This window comes from Moschus berezovskii, chromosome 28 (genome assembly GCF_049115385.1).
Source record: "Moschus berezovskii isolate FMDL1 chromosome 28, NW_MosBer_1.0, whole genome shotgun sequence".
Taxonomy (NCBI): domain Eukaryota; kingdom Metazoa; phylum Chordata; class Mammalia; order Artiodactyla; family Moschidae; genus Moschus; species Moschus berezovskii.
The window spans coordinates 10,490,556-10,504,992 of NC_142487.1; the positions used below are offsets into that span (position 1 = coordinate 10,490,556).

A 14,437-nucleotide genomic window follows, 5' to 3' on the forward strand; every position below is an offset into this window, starting at 1 on the left:
GATCCCTGCTCACTTTTCTTCCCTATCATTTCCAAGTTCCTGTTTCTTAGTAGTTGATATGTTGGGGGAAGGGTTATGAATTGACTGCTGGGAACCAATGTGTGCTGATGAATTAGAACCTAGTGCTCAGGCAGAAAAACTAAGGAGGATTTTTCAGTCATAGCCTTGAAAACACAATCTGTGCCATTATGTCATTTCTTTAATGATAACTGAAAAGTAGTCGATTTTGCATCTTTAGAGATGGCATGTGGCTTTACTTTAAGATGATAAGACATGAAATCCTATTCAGTGTATGGTGTATTACTTTCTAGGAGTTTCTTTTGAATTGTTTACATCGAGATCTACAGGGCGGGATAAAGGATTTATCGAAAGAGGAGAGATTATGGGAAGTACAAAGAATTCTGACAGCCCTCAAGAGAAAACTGAGAGAAGCTAAAAGACAAGTGAGTAAATTTATTATTTCGGTATATCATGTTTATGATGAAATGCAAAAAGAATTCGCTAACATCTTTTATATACCATTCTATTTTTTTTAAGAATGACAACAAATCCCTTTTGAAGGGAAGTTCCCTGATGGGAGATTTGTTCATATGTTTCCAGTTCTGGATTATTGATCCTTCAGCTTGGTATGAGGGAAGTGCTTCCTTTAGTTTAGGAAGTTGAGTTTTTTAATTAAACTGTTTGACTAAAAGATATCAGTTTTGTTGTTTCTGGCTTGGTTGGACCTGTAAACAGGTTTCCAGGGTGAGAAGCAGTCCAGTGGTGATACATTTCAAAGGCTGCAGGGGAATAGGAGGCCTTACGCTTGGAGGTACCGAAGGTCAGGCGGGGTTTTCTTTTCCTGGAAACAGGCAAGTGACACGTTCTGCCCGATGAGTTCGGGGTTTGCAAGCCAGACTGTTGGTCTCCCTGTGGCTCAGTGTGTTGCTTGGCGCTGGGACTCTGTGAGTGTCCCGGCCACTCTGAGGTTGAGGTCCCACATCTCTGGCCCCTCCTGCACCCACGTGCAGATTCAATACCAGGGTCCAAGAGCACTTCAAAGGGACACAAGTTGGCATTTGTCTGACTGGGACCACGTGGTCCATGATGGTCACAGTTGTTCTGCTGAGAGACCAGACAGTGCAGTACTCTGGCTCGAGGGCTGGCGGTTTGCATGAACGTGGTGGTGGGGGCGGCCATTTGCATGGACATGGCGGTGGCTTTGTCAGAGAGGAGGCAGTGACGAGATGTCTCCCCTGCACTCTAGAACCTGCAGATGCCCTCTGTGCATTTTCCTTTCTCCCTTTTCCTCTGCTTACCAGATCATCTTTTGCTTACAATGCCTGTTTTTAATTACTCCCTTCATGATTTGGCCTGGAATCAGGTTTTAGTGACAGACCAACCAGGCCTCGTGTGGTCATTGTCCACCGTGTGGTGTCACCCATCAGCCTTTAACACAGGGTCTTGACCCGTGTGGGTGCGGCTTCCTTTCTCTTGCTTCTGTTTGTGACATACAAACCAGAGCCAAGACAGAATGGGATGGCTTACCTCTGCTTTGCTAGTTTCTTGAAGCTGTCTTCATGTCTGCTTATTAATTCACAGAATGCTTCAAAGGTTCTATCAAGTTGATTTCAACTTTGAGGAATAAATGACTTTTAAAGATTCATTATATTAACAGACTAAAAATAGGAAAAATGATAAGGTCATATCAATAGATGCAGAAAAAGTGTGTAGCAGAATTTGACATTTATTTCTTGATAAAAACTTTTATCTTTTCAGACTGATAAATGGCATTTACAGAGAAAAATCTTGTGTACTTCATGGTAAAAGTCTGAATTTTTTTTCTGGGATTGATTGGGTATACAAGCAAGGATTTCTGCTTTTACTGCTTCTGTTCAACATTGTACTGGAGGTGTTTTAGCCAGTGCAGCAAAACAAGAAAAAGCATACGGATTGGAAAGAAATTAGTCCTTTTACATAGATCATGTGATCGTCTCTGTATAAAATCTTAAGGAATCTATACAAAATTGAATATGTGAGTTTAGCAATGCTGTAACATACAAGATCAGATACACACATCTGTTGTATTCCTGTATGTTTGCAATGAACTATTGGATAGTGCACCTAAAAAAAGATATAAATAAATTAGAAATATGTTTATATCACAATATTGTTAAGATGTTAGGTTTTCCCAAGTTGATCTGTGGATTCACTTCCAATCAAAATTTAAACAGGTGATTTTGGTAGAAATTAATAAGCTTTTCTAACATCTCTGTGGAAAAAAAAAATCTCCCATGTGGAAATATAAATGACCTAGAATAGTCTAAACCGTTTTGAAAAAGGACTACATTGGAAGACTCACATCACCTGATGAAGATTTTCTGTAAGGTACGGTGATCAATACAGTCAGTATTCTATAAGAATGGGCATACAGAATAGAAAGTCCAGAAACAGACCAACACATGTGTGGGCAGGTAATTTTCAACAAAGATGCTAAGACAATTGACTAGGGAAGTTTTTTCTTTTCAACAAATGGTGCTGTAACAATTGGATATCTATATGCCAAAAAAGAGAGCTATTTTTTTCCCTTGTTCCACACAACATATGTAGAAATAAGTGCCTAATGAATTGTAGACTAAGACTTAATAAAATGGAGAAGATCTTACTTACTTTGGCTTAGGCAGTATTTGTTTTAATTGAGGTATAGTTGATTTACAGTGTTGTTTTAATTACAGCAAAGTGAATCAGCCATGCACACACAGATACACGTTCTTTTTCATTTTCTTCTATATTATGGTTTTTCACAGGATATTGAATAGAGTTCCCTGTGCTGTACAGTAGGACCTTGTTGTTCATCCATCCTGTATATAATAGTTGGCATCTGCTAACCCCAGCCTCCCAGTCTATTCCTCCCCCATGCTCCCATTCCCTTGGCAACCACAGGTTTGTTCTCTGTGTCTGTGAGTCTTTTGCTGTTTCATAAATAAGTTTGAGTCATTTTAGATTCCACATATAAGGGGACTGACTTTGCTTAGTATGATCATTTCTGGTTGCATCTATTGCTTTTAAATGGCTGAATAATGTTCCATTGTATGTGTGTTTATATATAGATATATGTATATATATCTTCTTTATTCATGTCAGTGGACATTTAGGTTGTTTCCATGTCCTGGCTATTGTGAATAGTGTTGCTATGAACATTAGGGGTGCACGTATCTTTTTGCATTATAGTTTTGTCTGGATATAGGCCAGGAGTGGGCTTACTGGATTGTATGACAACTCTATTTTTTGGTATTTTGAGGAACCTCCATACTGTTTTCCATAGTGGCTGTACCAAGTTAAATTCCCACCAACAGTGTAAGAAGTTTCCCTTTTCTCCACACCCTCTCCAGCATTTATTATTTGTAGATTTTTTAATGATGGCCATGCTAACCAGTGTGAGGTGATACCTCATTGTAGTTTTGACTTGGATTTCTCTAATAATTAGCAATGATGATTTCATCTTTTCATTTGCTTGTTGGCCATCTGTATGTCTTCTTTGGAGAAATGTCTATTTGGGTCTTTTGCCCATCTTTTGATTGGGTTTTTTTTAATTTTTGTTATTGAGTTGTATGAGCTGTTTGATTTCTTAAATAGGATACAAAAATTCATGAATTATAAAAGAAAAATTTGGTCAACTGTATTTTATCAAAACATAGTCTTCAAAAAACAGTTAAAAAGATGAACATTCAGGCCAGAGGCTGTGACATATTTGCAAAACACAGACACTTGATAAAGTTCTTGAACTAGAATATATTAAAAACTCTTTAGACTTAATAAGAAGACAAACCAATTTTTTAAGTTGTATTTTTATAGGGCAGTTTTAGGTTGACAGCCAAACAGAGGGAAAGGTACAGAGAATTCATACTCCTTTACCCCATATGCTTAGCCTCCGTCATTATTAATATCCCCCGCCAGAGTGTACAATTATTACAATAAAAATTCAGTTTTAAAAAGGCAAAAGTTTGAACAGCACTTTACTGAAGATCTTTACCAAAGAATATATATGAATGATAAAGAAGCACATGTGAAGATGGTTTGTCACTGAGGAAGCACAGATCACAGTCACAGTGAGAAGCCACTGCACACCAGCCAGAATGACTAGTATCAAAAATTCCAAGTGTTGACAGGAACGTAGAGCAGCTGGAGCTCTGCTTTACTGAGCTTGACTATTTCAGTCATTTGGGAAAACAGTTTGACAGTTTCTTTCAGAGTTAACCATCAGGTTATCATCTGGCCCAGCAATCCCACTCCTGAGTATTTATCTAACAGAAGAAGGCATGTTCCCTCACAGAGCAGATACTTAGTGGTTTTTACAGGTCTGATTAGCTCAAAAGTAGAAAGGACTGAAATATCCACCAGCTGGTAAACAGATAAACAGACTGGGGTACATTCATATCCTTGCATATTACTCAGCAAACTACTGATACAACACAGATGAGTTGTGAAATTTAACGTGCCAGGAAAAAGACTGCTTACTGATTAATTCAGTTTATATGAAACATAAAAGAAGGTGAGACCAGAGCAGTGGAAAGCAGGTTAGTCATTTCCAGGGGCAACAGGTGGCGGAGGAGCCCAAGGGTACTTTGTGGTGTTGGAGATGTTCAGTGTGGTGATAGACAATGGCTACTTGACTGTGTACCAGCAGCAAAACTGACTAACTGTAGGCTTAAAGTAGACCCCCTCCAAAAGGGAAGGATCACGGAAGACAGTTTATATGGGATGGTTCCAGAAATGCTGAGCACGTTAGCTAAAACGGAACATTTTCCTCTAGTGCATCCACAGTGTGAGAGCCACACATTACTGTCAAAGCTCAGTTAGCAGATGCCCCCTTGTCTGGAGGTTTTGCTGGCTGTGTCACTCTTAGTTTTTCAGTTCTAGAAGCTGAGGAGGAAATTTCAGGAATGGGGACAGTGTAAGTTTGTTGAATGTGTTACAGTGGGCTGACCAGTGCTTTCATTTCTCTTGTTGGACAGGAATGTGAAACCAAGATTGCACAAGAAATAGCCAGTCTTTCAAAAGAGGATGTTTCCAAAGAAGAAATGAATGAAAACGAGGAAGTCATAAACATTCTTCTTGCCCAGGTAAGTGTAACTCCTCTGTTTTGCAAGATCTTTAAAAAAAAGAAAAATATATATTTAAGATATAAACATGATTTGATGCACCTCCACCCAGTGAAATGATTGCTACAGTTAGTTACCCTCTCACAGTTACCTTCTGTGATGAGAGCCCCTGAAAGATACTCTCATGGCATAATCCAGCATTTAGTGCAGTGTCGTCATCAGCATTGCCTCTCCAGAGTCCTTCAACACAAGTGCAGCTGCATATATAATTTTTTTACCAGTACCTCCCTATTTTGCTCACTCTCCAAGGCCTGGTAACCACTGTTGTACTCTCTGCTTCTATGAGTTCAACTTTTTCTTTGATTCCACAAATAATCAGTGAAATATATGGTATTTGTCTTTTTCTGTCTGGCTTATTTCACTTATCATCATGTCCTCCAGGTTCATCTGTGCTATTAAATGCCAGGATTTCCTTATGTCAGAATAATATTCGTTACATATATATGTATGTTTATTTTTTCTATGTTTTTATATTTATGTGGGCATGTGTATACTTACGTATTATGAATATGTGCATATCACGGGCTGTTTTCATATATCGACTGATGTGAATAATGCTGCAGTGAGCATCTCTCTTCAGCATCCTGTCTATAGTTACATATTCAGAAGCTGGGTTGCTGGAACTCTGATAGCTCTATTTTGTATTTTTTGAGGAACCTCCATGTTGTTTTCCATAGTCGCTGTACCAATTTACATTCCTACTAACAGTGCACAAGGGTTCCTTTCTCCACATCCTCCCCAACACTTGTTACCTCTTATTTTTTTGATAAAAGCCATTCTGACAGGTATGAGGTGATATCTCATTGTGGTTTTCATTTGCATTTCCCTGATGATGAGTGGCAGTGATCTGTTGGCCATTTCAATGTCTTCTTTTGAGAAATGTCAATTTAAGTCCTTTGCCCATTTTTTAATTGGGTTGTTTTCTTGCTATCGAGTTGTTCAACTTCTTCCTATATATACTAACCCCTCATCTGATGTAAGGTTTGCAGTATTTTCTCTCATTCCATAGGCTGTCTCCACTCCATTTTCTTTGCTGTGTGGAAGCTTTATAGTTTGATGCAATCTCATTTGTATATAGTATATTTGTGCTTTTCAGGTCATATCTAAAAAACTCTTGCTCAGACCAATGTTAAGAAACTCTCCCTGTGTTTTCTTCTAATAATTTTATGATTTCAGGTCTTATATTTAAGTCTTTAGTCCATTTTGAGGTGACTGATGTGTGTGTAGTGAGAGAAGGTAAGGGTTCAGTTTCACTTTTTTGCCTGTGGAAAACCAGTTTCTCAACATCATTTATTAAAGAGACTGTTCTTTCTCCATTGTTTATTAGCGTCCTTGTCAAAGATCAGTTGACCGTGAATGTGTGAATTTATTTCTGGACTCTGTTCTGCTCCATTGGTCTATATGTATGTTTTTATGCCAGTACTGGACTGTTTCGGTTGTGGGGTGATGCCTCCAACTTTGTTCTTTTGTTTAAGATTGCTTTGGCAAAAAAAAAAAGTTTGGTTCTTACAGTCTTTTGTGGTTCTTAATGAATTTTAGGATTATTTTTTCTGTTTCTATGGGAAACCTCAAAGCCCCATTGGAATTTTGATAAAGATTCCAGTGAATGTGTAGATCACTTTGGTAGTATGGAAATTTTAACAATATTATTTCTTCTAATCTATGAATATGAGGTACCTTTCATTTTATCTTTAGTGTCTTCAATTTCTTTGATCAGTATTTTATAGTTTTCAGTATATAGATATTTCACCTCTGTTTAATGGATTTGTTTTCTTAATTTCTTTTTTGGTTAGTGTGTAGAAATGCAACTGATTTTTGTATGTTGATTTTGTATCCTGCAACTTTCCTAAATTTATTACTTCTAACAGTTATTTGATGGAATCTGTGGTTTTCTGTGTATAAGATCACGTCTGTAAACAGAAAATTTTACGTCTTTACATTTTGGACGCCTTTGTTCCTGCTCAGCTACTCTGGCTGGTACTTCAGAACTGTATAACCAGAAGTGGTGAGACTGGGCCTCTTATTCTCTCTCTGATCTTGGAAGAAATACTTTCAGCCTTTCACTGGGGTACCGTGTTATCTGTAGTAGGCCCGTCATATCAGCATATCATGTCAGCGTATTCCTTCTGTACTCCCTTTGCTGTGTTTTTACTGTGAAAGGATGTTGAATTGTTTCAAGTGCTTCTTTGAATCTTTTGAGATATGATTTTTATTCTTCATTTTGTTAGTGTACGTGTCATGTTCATTGATTTGTGTTGAACCATCCTTGTGTCCCAGAGATGACTAAAGTTCTACAAGTTTCAGTTCTTTTCTGTCACGCCTACCAGGAATGTGTAACTCTTCTCCCCTGAAGAGACTGAGGTCCCAGATGCATCTTTATTTCAGAGTTTTCATCCTGGTGTTTCTTGGAACATTAACTTTCATAAAAAGGATGAGCATCTGTAGAAACACTGGGGGCTGTGAGGAACACAGCTCTGAGAGAGGTTTCTTATGCACACTGGAGACTTCTGGCCATTGACTTTAAAGTGAACTTGACCACAGCGCCTTTCACATTTGATCGCAGGTTCTTATCCTCCCGCCACCTGTTAGTTTGGAAGGAAATGTAGGCCTTGGCTGCTTCCAGCTCATTTCTATCGCTTTCCATCTCTGTTCTCTCTTAAGTTTTGTCTGCTGTAGTTCCTTTTTCTTGGTTAGAGGGGCTAGCTAGATCCTGGACAGATGCCAGTTTTAGAAACGCATATTGTGTAAAACGCATGTTTACTGTTTAAATACTATCCCTGGGGACATGAGCTGAGGGAGACAGTGGTTGTGTTGAGGAGGAAAGATTTCTTCTGTGGACACTTTCCATCACCAGCTCTGCCTTCAGGTGATACTGACAGCAGCTGCACGTCGCCGGGGCCTTTCTTCCCTGGTGACACTGTTGAAGGCCCCTGTGGCCCTCAGACAGACTTTGAGAAGGTGTTCAGAAAGGCTGGGGGTAGAGTCACTGGTACTCTGCTGTGTGCCTGCTGGCTGGCCTCTTGTGGATCCTTTGCATAACAAGGAATCCTAAGTAGCATTTTATGTCTTGAGAATCTAGTCATTCCTCCCAAACAAGTTAGTCTACCTTTGCTCAAAGCTTTTCTTGAAATTAGGGAAACTGGGTATTTTAGGGGTGTGCATTACAAGCTTTCCTGTAACATGTGTGTTAACGTGTGTGGATGAAGTGTGAAGTGTTAGTCACTTAGTCCTGTCCAACTCCCAACTCTTTGTGACTCCATGGACTGTAGCCTGCCAGGCTCTCTGTCCATGCAATTTCCCAGGCAAGACTACTGGAGTGGGTTGCCATTTCCTTCTCCAGGGGATCTTCCCAACCCAGGGATGGAACCCGGGTCTTCTGCATTGCAGGCAGATTCTTCACTACCGGAGAAGCCCCAGTGTTGTATGTATGGGCGTAAACAGTTCAGGGCAACAGAGGAGACCCCAGAAGAGCACCCTTTCCTAGACTTTCAGAGGTGCTCACCAGTGTCCCTGCTTTAGGAGAATGAGATCCTGACTGAGCAGGAGGAGCTCCTAGCCATGGAGCAGTTCCTGCGCCGACAGATCGCCTCGGAGAAGGAAGAGATCGAGCGCCTCCGGGCGGAGATCGCGGAGATCCAGAGGTGAGGGCAGGGCTCAGGGCTCCACTTGGACTCTGGGGAGAGCGGGGCGGTCCAGCCTCAGCCCTTCCTGTGATGGGGCCAGGCAGGGCGCCCCCTTCCACACCTCTGTATTATGTCTGAGGTTGGCCTTGTCCCGAGTGGACCCGCTAGAAAGCTGGGCAGTCCGGAAGCAGACCACCAGCCTGTCCGTGCGGGTAGGTCACGCGCGCCCCGTCCTGTCCTGTCCCTGCGCAGCCGCCAGCAGCACGGCCGCAGCGAGACCGAGGAGTACTCGTCGGACAGCGAGAGCGAGAGTGAGGACGAGGACGAGCTGCAGCTCATCCTGCAGGACCTGCAGCGGCAGAACGAGGAGCTGGAGGTGCGCATGTGCGGGGCCGCTGCCCTCCGGAGCGCGGGGGTCCACATCGTGTTTATTGCACTCGCTCCTCGCCTCACACGGGGCATGTGGGCCTGGGCTGCTGTCTTTCCTTCCGGCAGGGGCTCGGACACAAAGAATCTCACCCAGGGCCCCTCACCTGGGGTTGCTGGCCCCGGAGCCATTTGAGGGGCCGGGAGACAGGCCCCGGGCAGCAGCTCGCTCTACCCCACAGTTTACAGATCGTGTTAGTGCTGAGCAGGAAAACACCCCCCCGGGAAGGAGGGAGCCCCCCGGGTCCACAGAGTGGGAGGGAGCCCTGCCCAGAGGGAGGCAGGCCTGCTGACCGTGGGCTGTGGCTCAGCCTGACCGTTTCCGGGGTCGCGACTCCTGGCTGACTGACCGCTGCGTCTATCCCTGCAGATCAAGAACAACCACCTGAACCAGGCCATTCATGAGGAGCGCGAGGCCATCATCGAGCTGCGGGTGCAGCTTCGCCTGCTCCAGCTGCAGCGCGCGCGCCCCGAGCCCCTGGCCGAGCCTGAGCCCGTCACCCGGGAGCCACCCCTGCCACCGACCTCCAAGGAGCAGGCGCGGCCGTCGCCCGGCAGGGAGCGTAAGGAGACGCCCATCTGAGAGCCGTCCGGGGCGCGAGGGCCTCCAGAGACGGCTGGTTGGCGCACCGATGTCCCAGACGGTCGGCTTCTTGGAAGAGTCATTTCCTTTGTTAAATAACTATTTTAACCCTTGAGTGGCTTCTTTTTAAACCAAAAATCGTCTTTCTTTGCTTTTTTATTACGGCAGAATCAGGATTTTTCTCTCGTTCATGGGGGAGCCACACGGGGTCGCCCCGCCCGCCACATACCCAGGATCTCGCTGCCGCCACTCGCCTGTGCCTTCACACCTCCGCGGTGCGGGTCCTGGGGGCCTCTTTCCTGGCCGGCCGGCCCCCCCACCCTCCCCTCTCAGCCCCGCTTGAGTCACCGCGGTGGCCTGGGTCGTGGGAGGACCGGGGCGTCCACACAGCATGTTTCTTCAACCTTCCATTAGGACAGAGCGCCATGGGTGGCTTGCTCGGGCCCGAATGTAAGCGTGTCTTTGCCTGCATAAGCCATATCGATGGGTAGCCGTGCGCTCAAACAGGATTGCAGTCGGTGTCCACACAGGCTCGGTGAACTGCTGCTGGACGCCCGGTGGGCCAGGCTGAGTACTAAGAACCGGACTTCCTCGGGAGTCAGCCATGGTCCTGACCCCCCCTCTCCCCACGACCTTGGTTACCCGAGGCGTCCGGCTCACAGGCACCGGGGTCCAGTGCCACTGGGTCCAAGTAAGTGGCTCCAAGAGGCTCTGGGCTGTGAAGACAAACCCACAATTCCCGGTGATGGAAACACCCCATGAGGGCGCATCCTCTTCTCCTGGTTAGTATTTATTTCAGCACCTGGTTAATGCGGTTTTTTATTCTCTACCTATTGCACTGTTGTGACTTGTTGGCCATTATTTGATTTTTGTACGAAAAAAAAGCTTTGTTATAGAGATCAGCATACTATTTTTTTAAACCTGGAGAGAAGATATTATGGTGACTGAAAATATGGTCAGGTGTCAAATATAAATGTATAAAAGCCTTCTTGCTGTCCTGTCGGTCATGTTACATTTATTTTATATTTGCTGGCAATACTGAAGGTTTCTTTTTCGTTTGTGTAAACTCTTAATTTCTATCACGGTGTCATGAATTTTTAAAATCAGTATTTCATTACAGTTGTCTCGGTGTTGGTTAACTAATTTTTGCCAGGACCATTATTGATCAAGCAAATAAATTCAACAGCCATTTGAGGGAGAAAAAAAAAGCTTCTTGTTTTCTGTACCTGTTCTTTCTTTGAAATAGCTGAGTGCACTGTAGCTGGTCGACTTGCCTTCAAGGTCCGCGAGTGAGCAGGATATTTTGTGTTAACTCACTTTGTGTCCCCTTCCCCGGCTGGTGCTGAGCAGGTGGCTGGCTGGCTGGACTGGATCTGCAGTGGCTTCTGTGAGTGTTGCCCGGTCAGCCGGCCCAATTGGGCAGGAAGGTGGGTTGTGGCCAGGTTACTGTCTTGTAGGTGATGGCAGGGGTCTGTCCAGTGGGTCACCTCTTTGGTGCAGGTCATGTGATTCCAGACTGATGGTTTCAGGCTTGGGTTCTGGGGGAGCCAACACTGATGGTCTCAAGTTTGGTGAGGGTGGGGCTTCCTTCAGGCGACTCTATTTTGGGCCTGCTACTCTCAGCCTGAGAATCCCAACTGAGATTTAAGGCACTGGAGTTCCTCTCAGCTGCCGCATTGGAACTCGCAGAGGTTTTGCTGAATCTGTGGTGTTCACAGGTCCTGACCGTGGTTCAGTCTGTAAGTTGGTGGTTCTTTCTGCTCCTTTTCTGTTGGCTCCAGTCTTAGGGAGATCTTGGTCTGCTTGGTGGTGAGTGCTCCAAACACACATTAAGGCTTTCCCAGCAGGATCACCACCAGTGAGTGTCTGGGGCCTTGAGACCTACAACTAAGTCACGTAAGTCAGGAAAGAGCCTGCTGAAAACAATACTTTCTGCAGCCCAGCAACTTGTTCAGTGATGTTAATCCAGACGCAGCAAGCAGTGTTGGCCAGAGCAGACACCTCAGTGCTCAGCTAAAGGTAATCGCACAGTGTCCTGGAGTCAAGAACACCACCAGCCAGTCTGGGGGTTTTGTTGGGCAGCTCTTGCTTTAGCAGCCGCATCTGCAGTGTCTTGAAGAGTTTAGGAGCAGTCCCTGACCACAGCCTCGTCTTGCACATTCTCCTAGCCAGGGCAGTGGAGAGCTGCCAAGGGAAGGGATTTTTGAATCAGGAATGCCTTCTGCTAATTGTGGCTTAGTCTGAGGCTCAGGAGGGGAAATGCCAGGATCTGCAGGCTGCACAGGTGGTTTTGTGCTGGTGTCCCTTTCTCTGCCCAGCACCTAGATGCAGTATTTCCTCTGCTTGGGGGTTGCCAACCAGAGGTGGAGAAATAGACCCAGGGTCTTGATATGATACAGAGAAGGCTGAGTTTGCTCCAGAGAAACTGTCGCTCTGGGCATCAGGGCAGAGTTTGTGATGGACAGAACTACAGGATCTTCAGATGCGTGTCAGACCCTGCTGTGTGATGGCCTAAGACAATAGCATTCTCTTTCTAGGCTGGAGGAAGTTTCACAGAACGTGAGTAGAAGGCCCAGAGAGGCCTTCCTGGGGTAGTAGTTGGGAAAAGGAGGGTCAGAGAGGGAAGGAGGAGTGGAGAGAAATGTTCTCAGTCCTTTTGGGAGGGAGCATCCTACCATGATGTCAGCCATTTCTCTTCTTGGTTGGTTTGATTCGTGGTCTCCAGCATTTGCATAGGACCAGATGTCTGGTGGGGCCTTCTTCAGCTGTAAAATACACAGCCGAGGTGCCACACCTTGTAACTTGGCAGTGGTGTTAGTGGTCAAGAGTCTCTTGTAGGGTGCTGTCCATAAATATATTCTTTCCAAAAGCATATGCGTAAAACAGTAACCGTCTGTAAAGGACAAAAGACTTAAAAATGCCAGTGATTAAAGAGCTGATGAGGTTTCATTTGATAAGGAAACGCAGTTATTTCTGTGGCATACAATCACTGTCCAATGATTATCCTAAAGTATTGATACATTTCTAGAAACTTCAGACAATTTCTGGAATACATATTAGGAACATATATCCATACAAATATAACCTAAGAAGGTTTATCATTATCATTTCTTATTTGACAGTTCTTCTCACGTATTATATCAACTAAACCCAAATATTTAACATCTCATTTACAATATGAGAGGCAAATCTTTTGATTTCCCAGAGGGCTCCTGGAAAACCTGAGTTTACTTTAAGGTAAAAAGACAGTGATTTTTTTTCTTTGTTTTTAAATTTCTTGGCTGCAGCATGAGGTATCTTAGTTCCCCAACCAGGGATGGAACCTGCGCCCTTTGGAGTGGAAGCATGGAGTCTTAACCACTGGATCACCAGGGAAGTCCCTCTGTTTAGTAATTTGATGAGAAAGTGTTAAAAGGATTGAACATTTAATTCAGTAGGATCACAGATTATTGATACAGTGATACTTAATTGTCTATTTAAGCAAGATGACAGTAGCAGATATTAAAGGGAAATACAGAAGTTTACCTTAAAAGTTAGTGCTCTTCATGTTTAGAAGCCTGGGTTTTGTTAAGTGAAGACCTGATAAAAACAACGTGAAACAGAGTCAGTTATTCTGGTAACATACAATTACCAGCAGAACAATAATCGAAGAGAACTTTTTATCCTTTTAACAGAGGGAAAAATCAAATTCTTAATTTTGCACCAGGGTATTTTACTGATAAAACTAATTTTTTAAGAAAAACTTTAATCCATTTCAATCTTAGCCTGCTTGACCACATACACACTTCCTTTTCCACAGACAATTCTGCATCCTGTGCTGTTCATCCAGGCTCTGTCCCAGATTTTTCCTCTTTCTCATCCTGGGACTGTCATTTTACTTTCCTTTACTATCACTGACTTTAGTGATTAGAATTCTTAACCCTTAGAATCCTTAATTCTTAGTGAACACTGCCTTAGCACTAGCATTCTGTGGACTGGCAAGTTAATAATAATTTTATAATTTCTCGAAGCACATTTATCCTCATTAAATTTTCCAACGTGGCACAAAACTTGTTTACAGAGAGACCCAAATATCTTTAGTTCCTCCATAAAAACCAAAAGTGGATAAAAATTTGTTCAGTAATTAATGTGTCAGAATTTTTATCTTATTTGGAAATGATCTAGATATTCAGTGATAGCTAATGAATGTCCATCACTTAACTTCTCTCAGTATAACTTTAACTATTGTTGGAAAGTTGATTTATAAACTTTTATCTTACCTCTATTTAATTCACTTGTCCTCAAGAATTATGTTCAGTCATGAAAATTTCACAAGATGTTAAACAGCTAATCATCTTAAGTTATCTTTCTTGCTGACAAATTCTGTAACAGGGATAACAGCTTATTTTTTAGTAAACCTAGGTAGAATAAAAATATTTTATGCTAATAACTTTAACAACATGCCTGTTTTACTTAAACCAACAGACTTAAACTAGCTTTTATTTACTGAATATTATCCTAGATCATATGAAACCGAAAAACATTTAGGTTAGTTTCCATATTTCTGAGAATAAATGATTTATGTCACACCTGTCTATATAATCTGATTAAATAGAGCTCTTTACAAATTAACTCTGGCAGTACCATTTGGAGGTAGAAATACATAAAGACAGACAAAAGGAGAT

The 14,437-nt window shown here is 43.0% G+C and overlaps 1 protein-coding gene across 3 annotated transcripts in view; it reads left to right on the forward strand.

Annotated features, from left to right (window-relative positions):
• The window catches only part of RALBP1 (ralA binding protein 1), a 43,690-nt gene extending 32,931 nt beyond the window's left edge, over positions 1–10,759 (forward strand). For all 3 annotated transcript variants that reach the window (XM_055417203.2, XM_055417202.2, XM_055417204.2), the window contains exons 6-10: positions 312–443; positions 4,995–5,102; positions 8,661–8,782; positions 9,017–9,140; positions 9,561–10,759. In XM_055417203.2, the coding sequence (XP_055273178.1) occupies positions 312–443; positions 4,995–5,102; positions 8,661–8,782; positions 9,017–9,140; positions 9,561–9,773 (699 nt within the window). In that variant the 3' untranslated portion in view covers positions 9,774–10,759. The remainder of the gene's footprint in view (positions 1–311; positions 444–4,994; positions 5,103–8,660; positions 8,783–9,016; positions 9,141–9,560) is intronic.
• Positions 10,760–14,437: the final 3,678 nt, after the last annotated feature.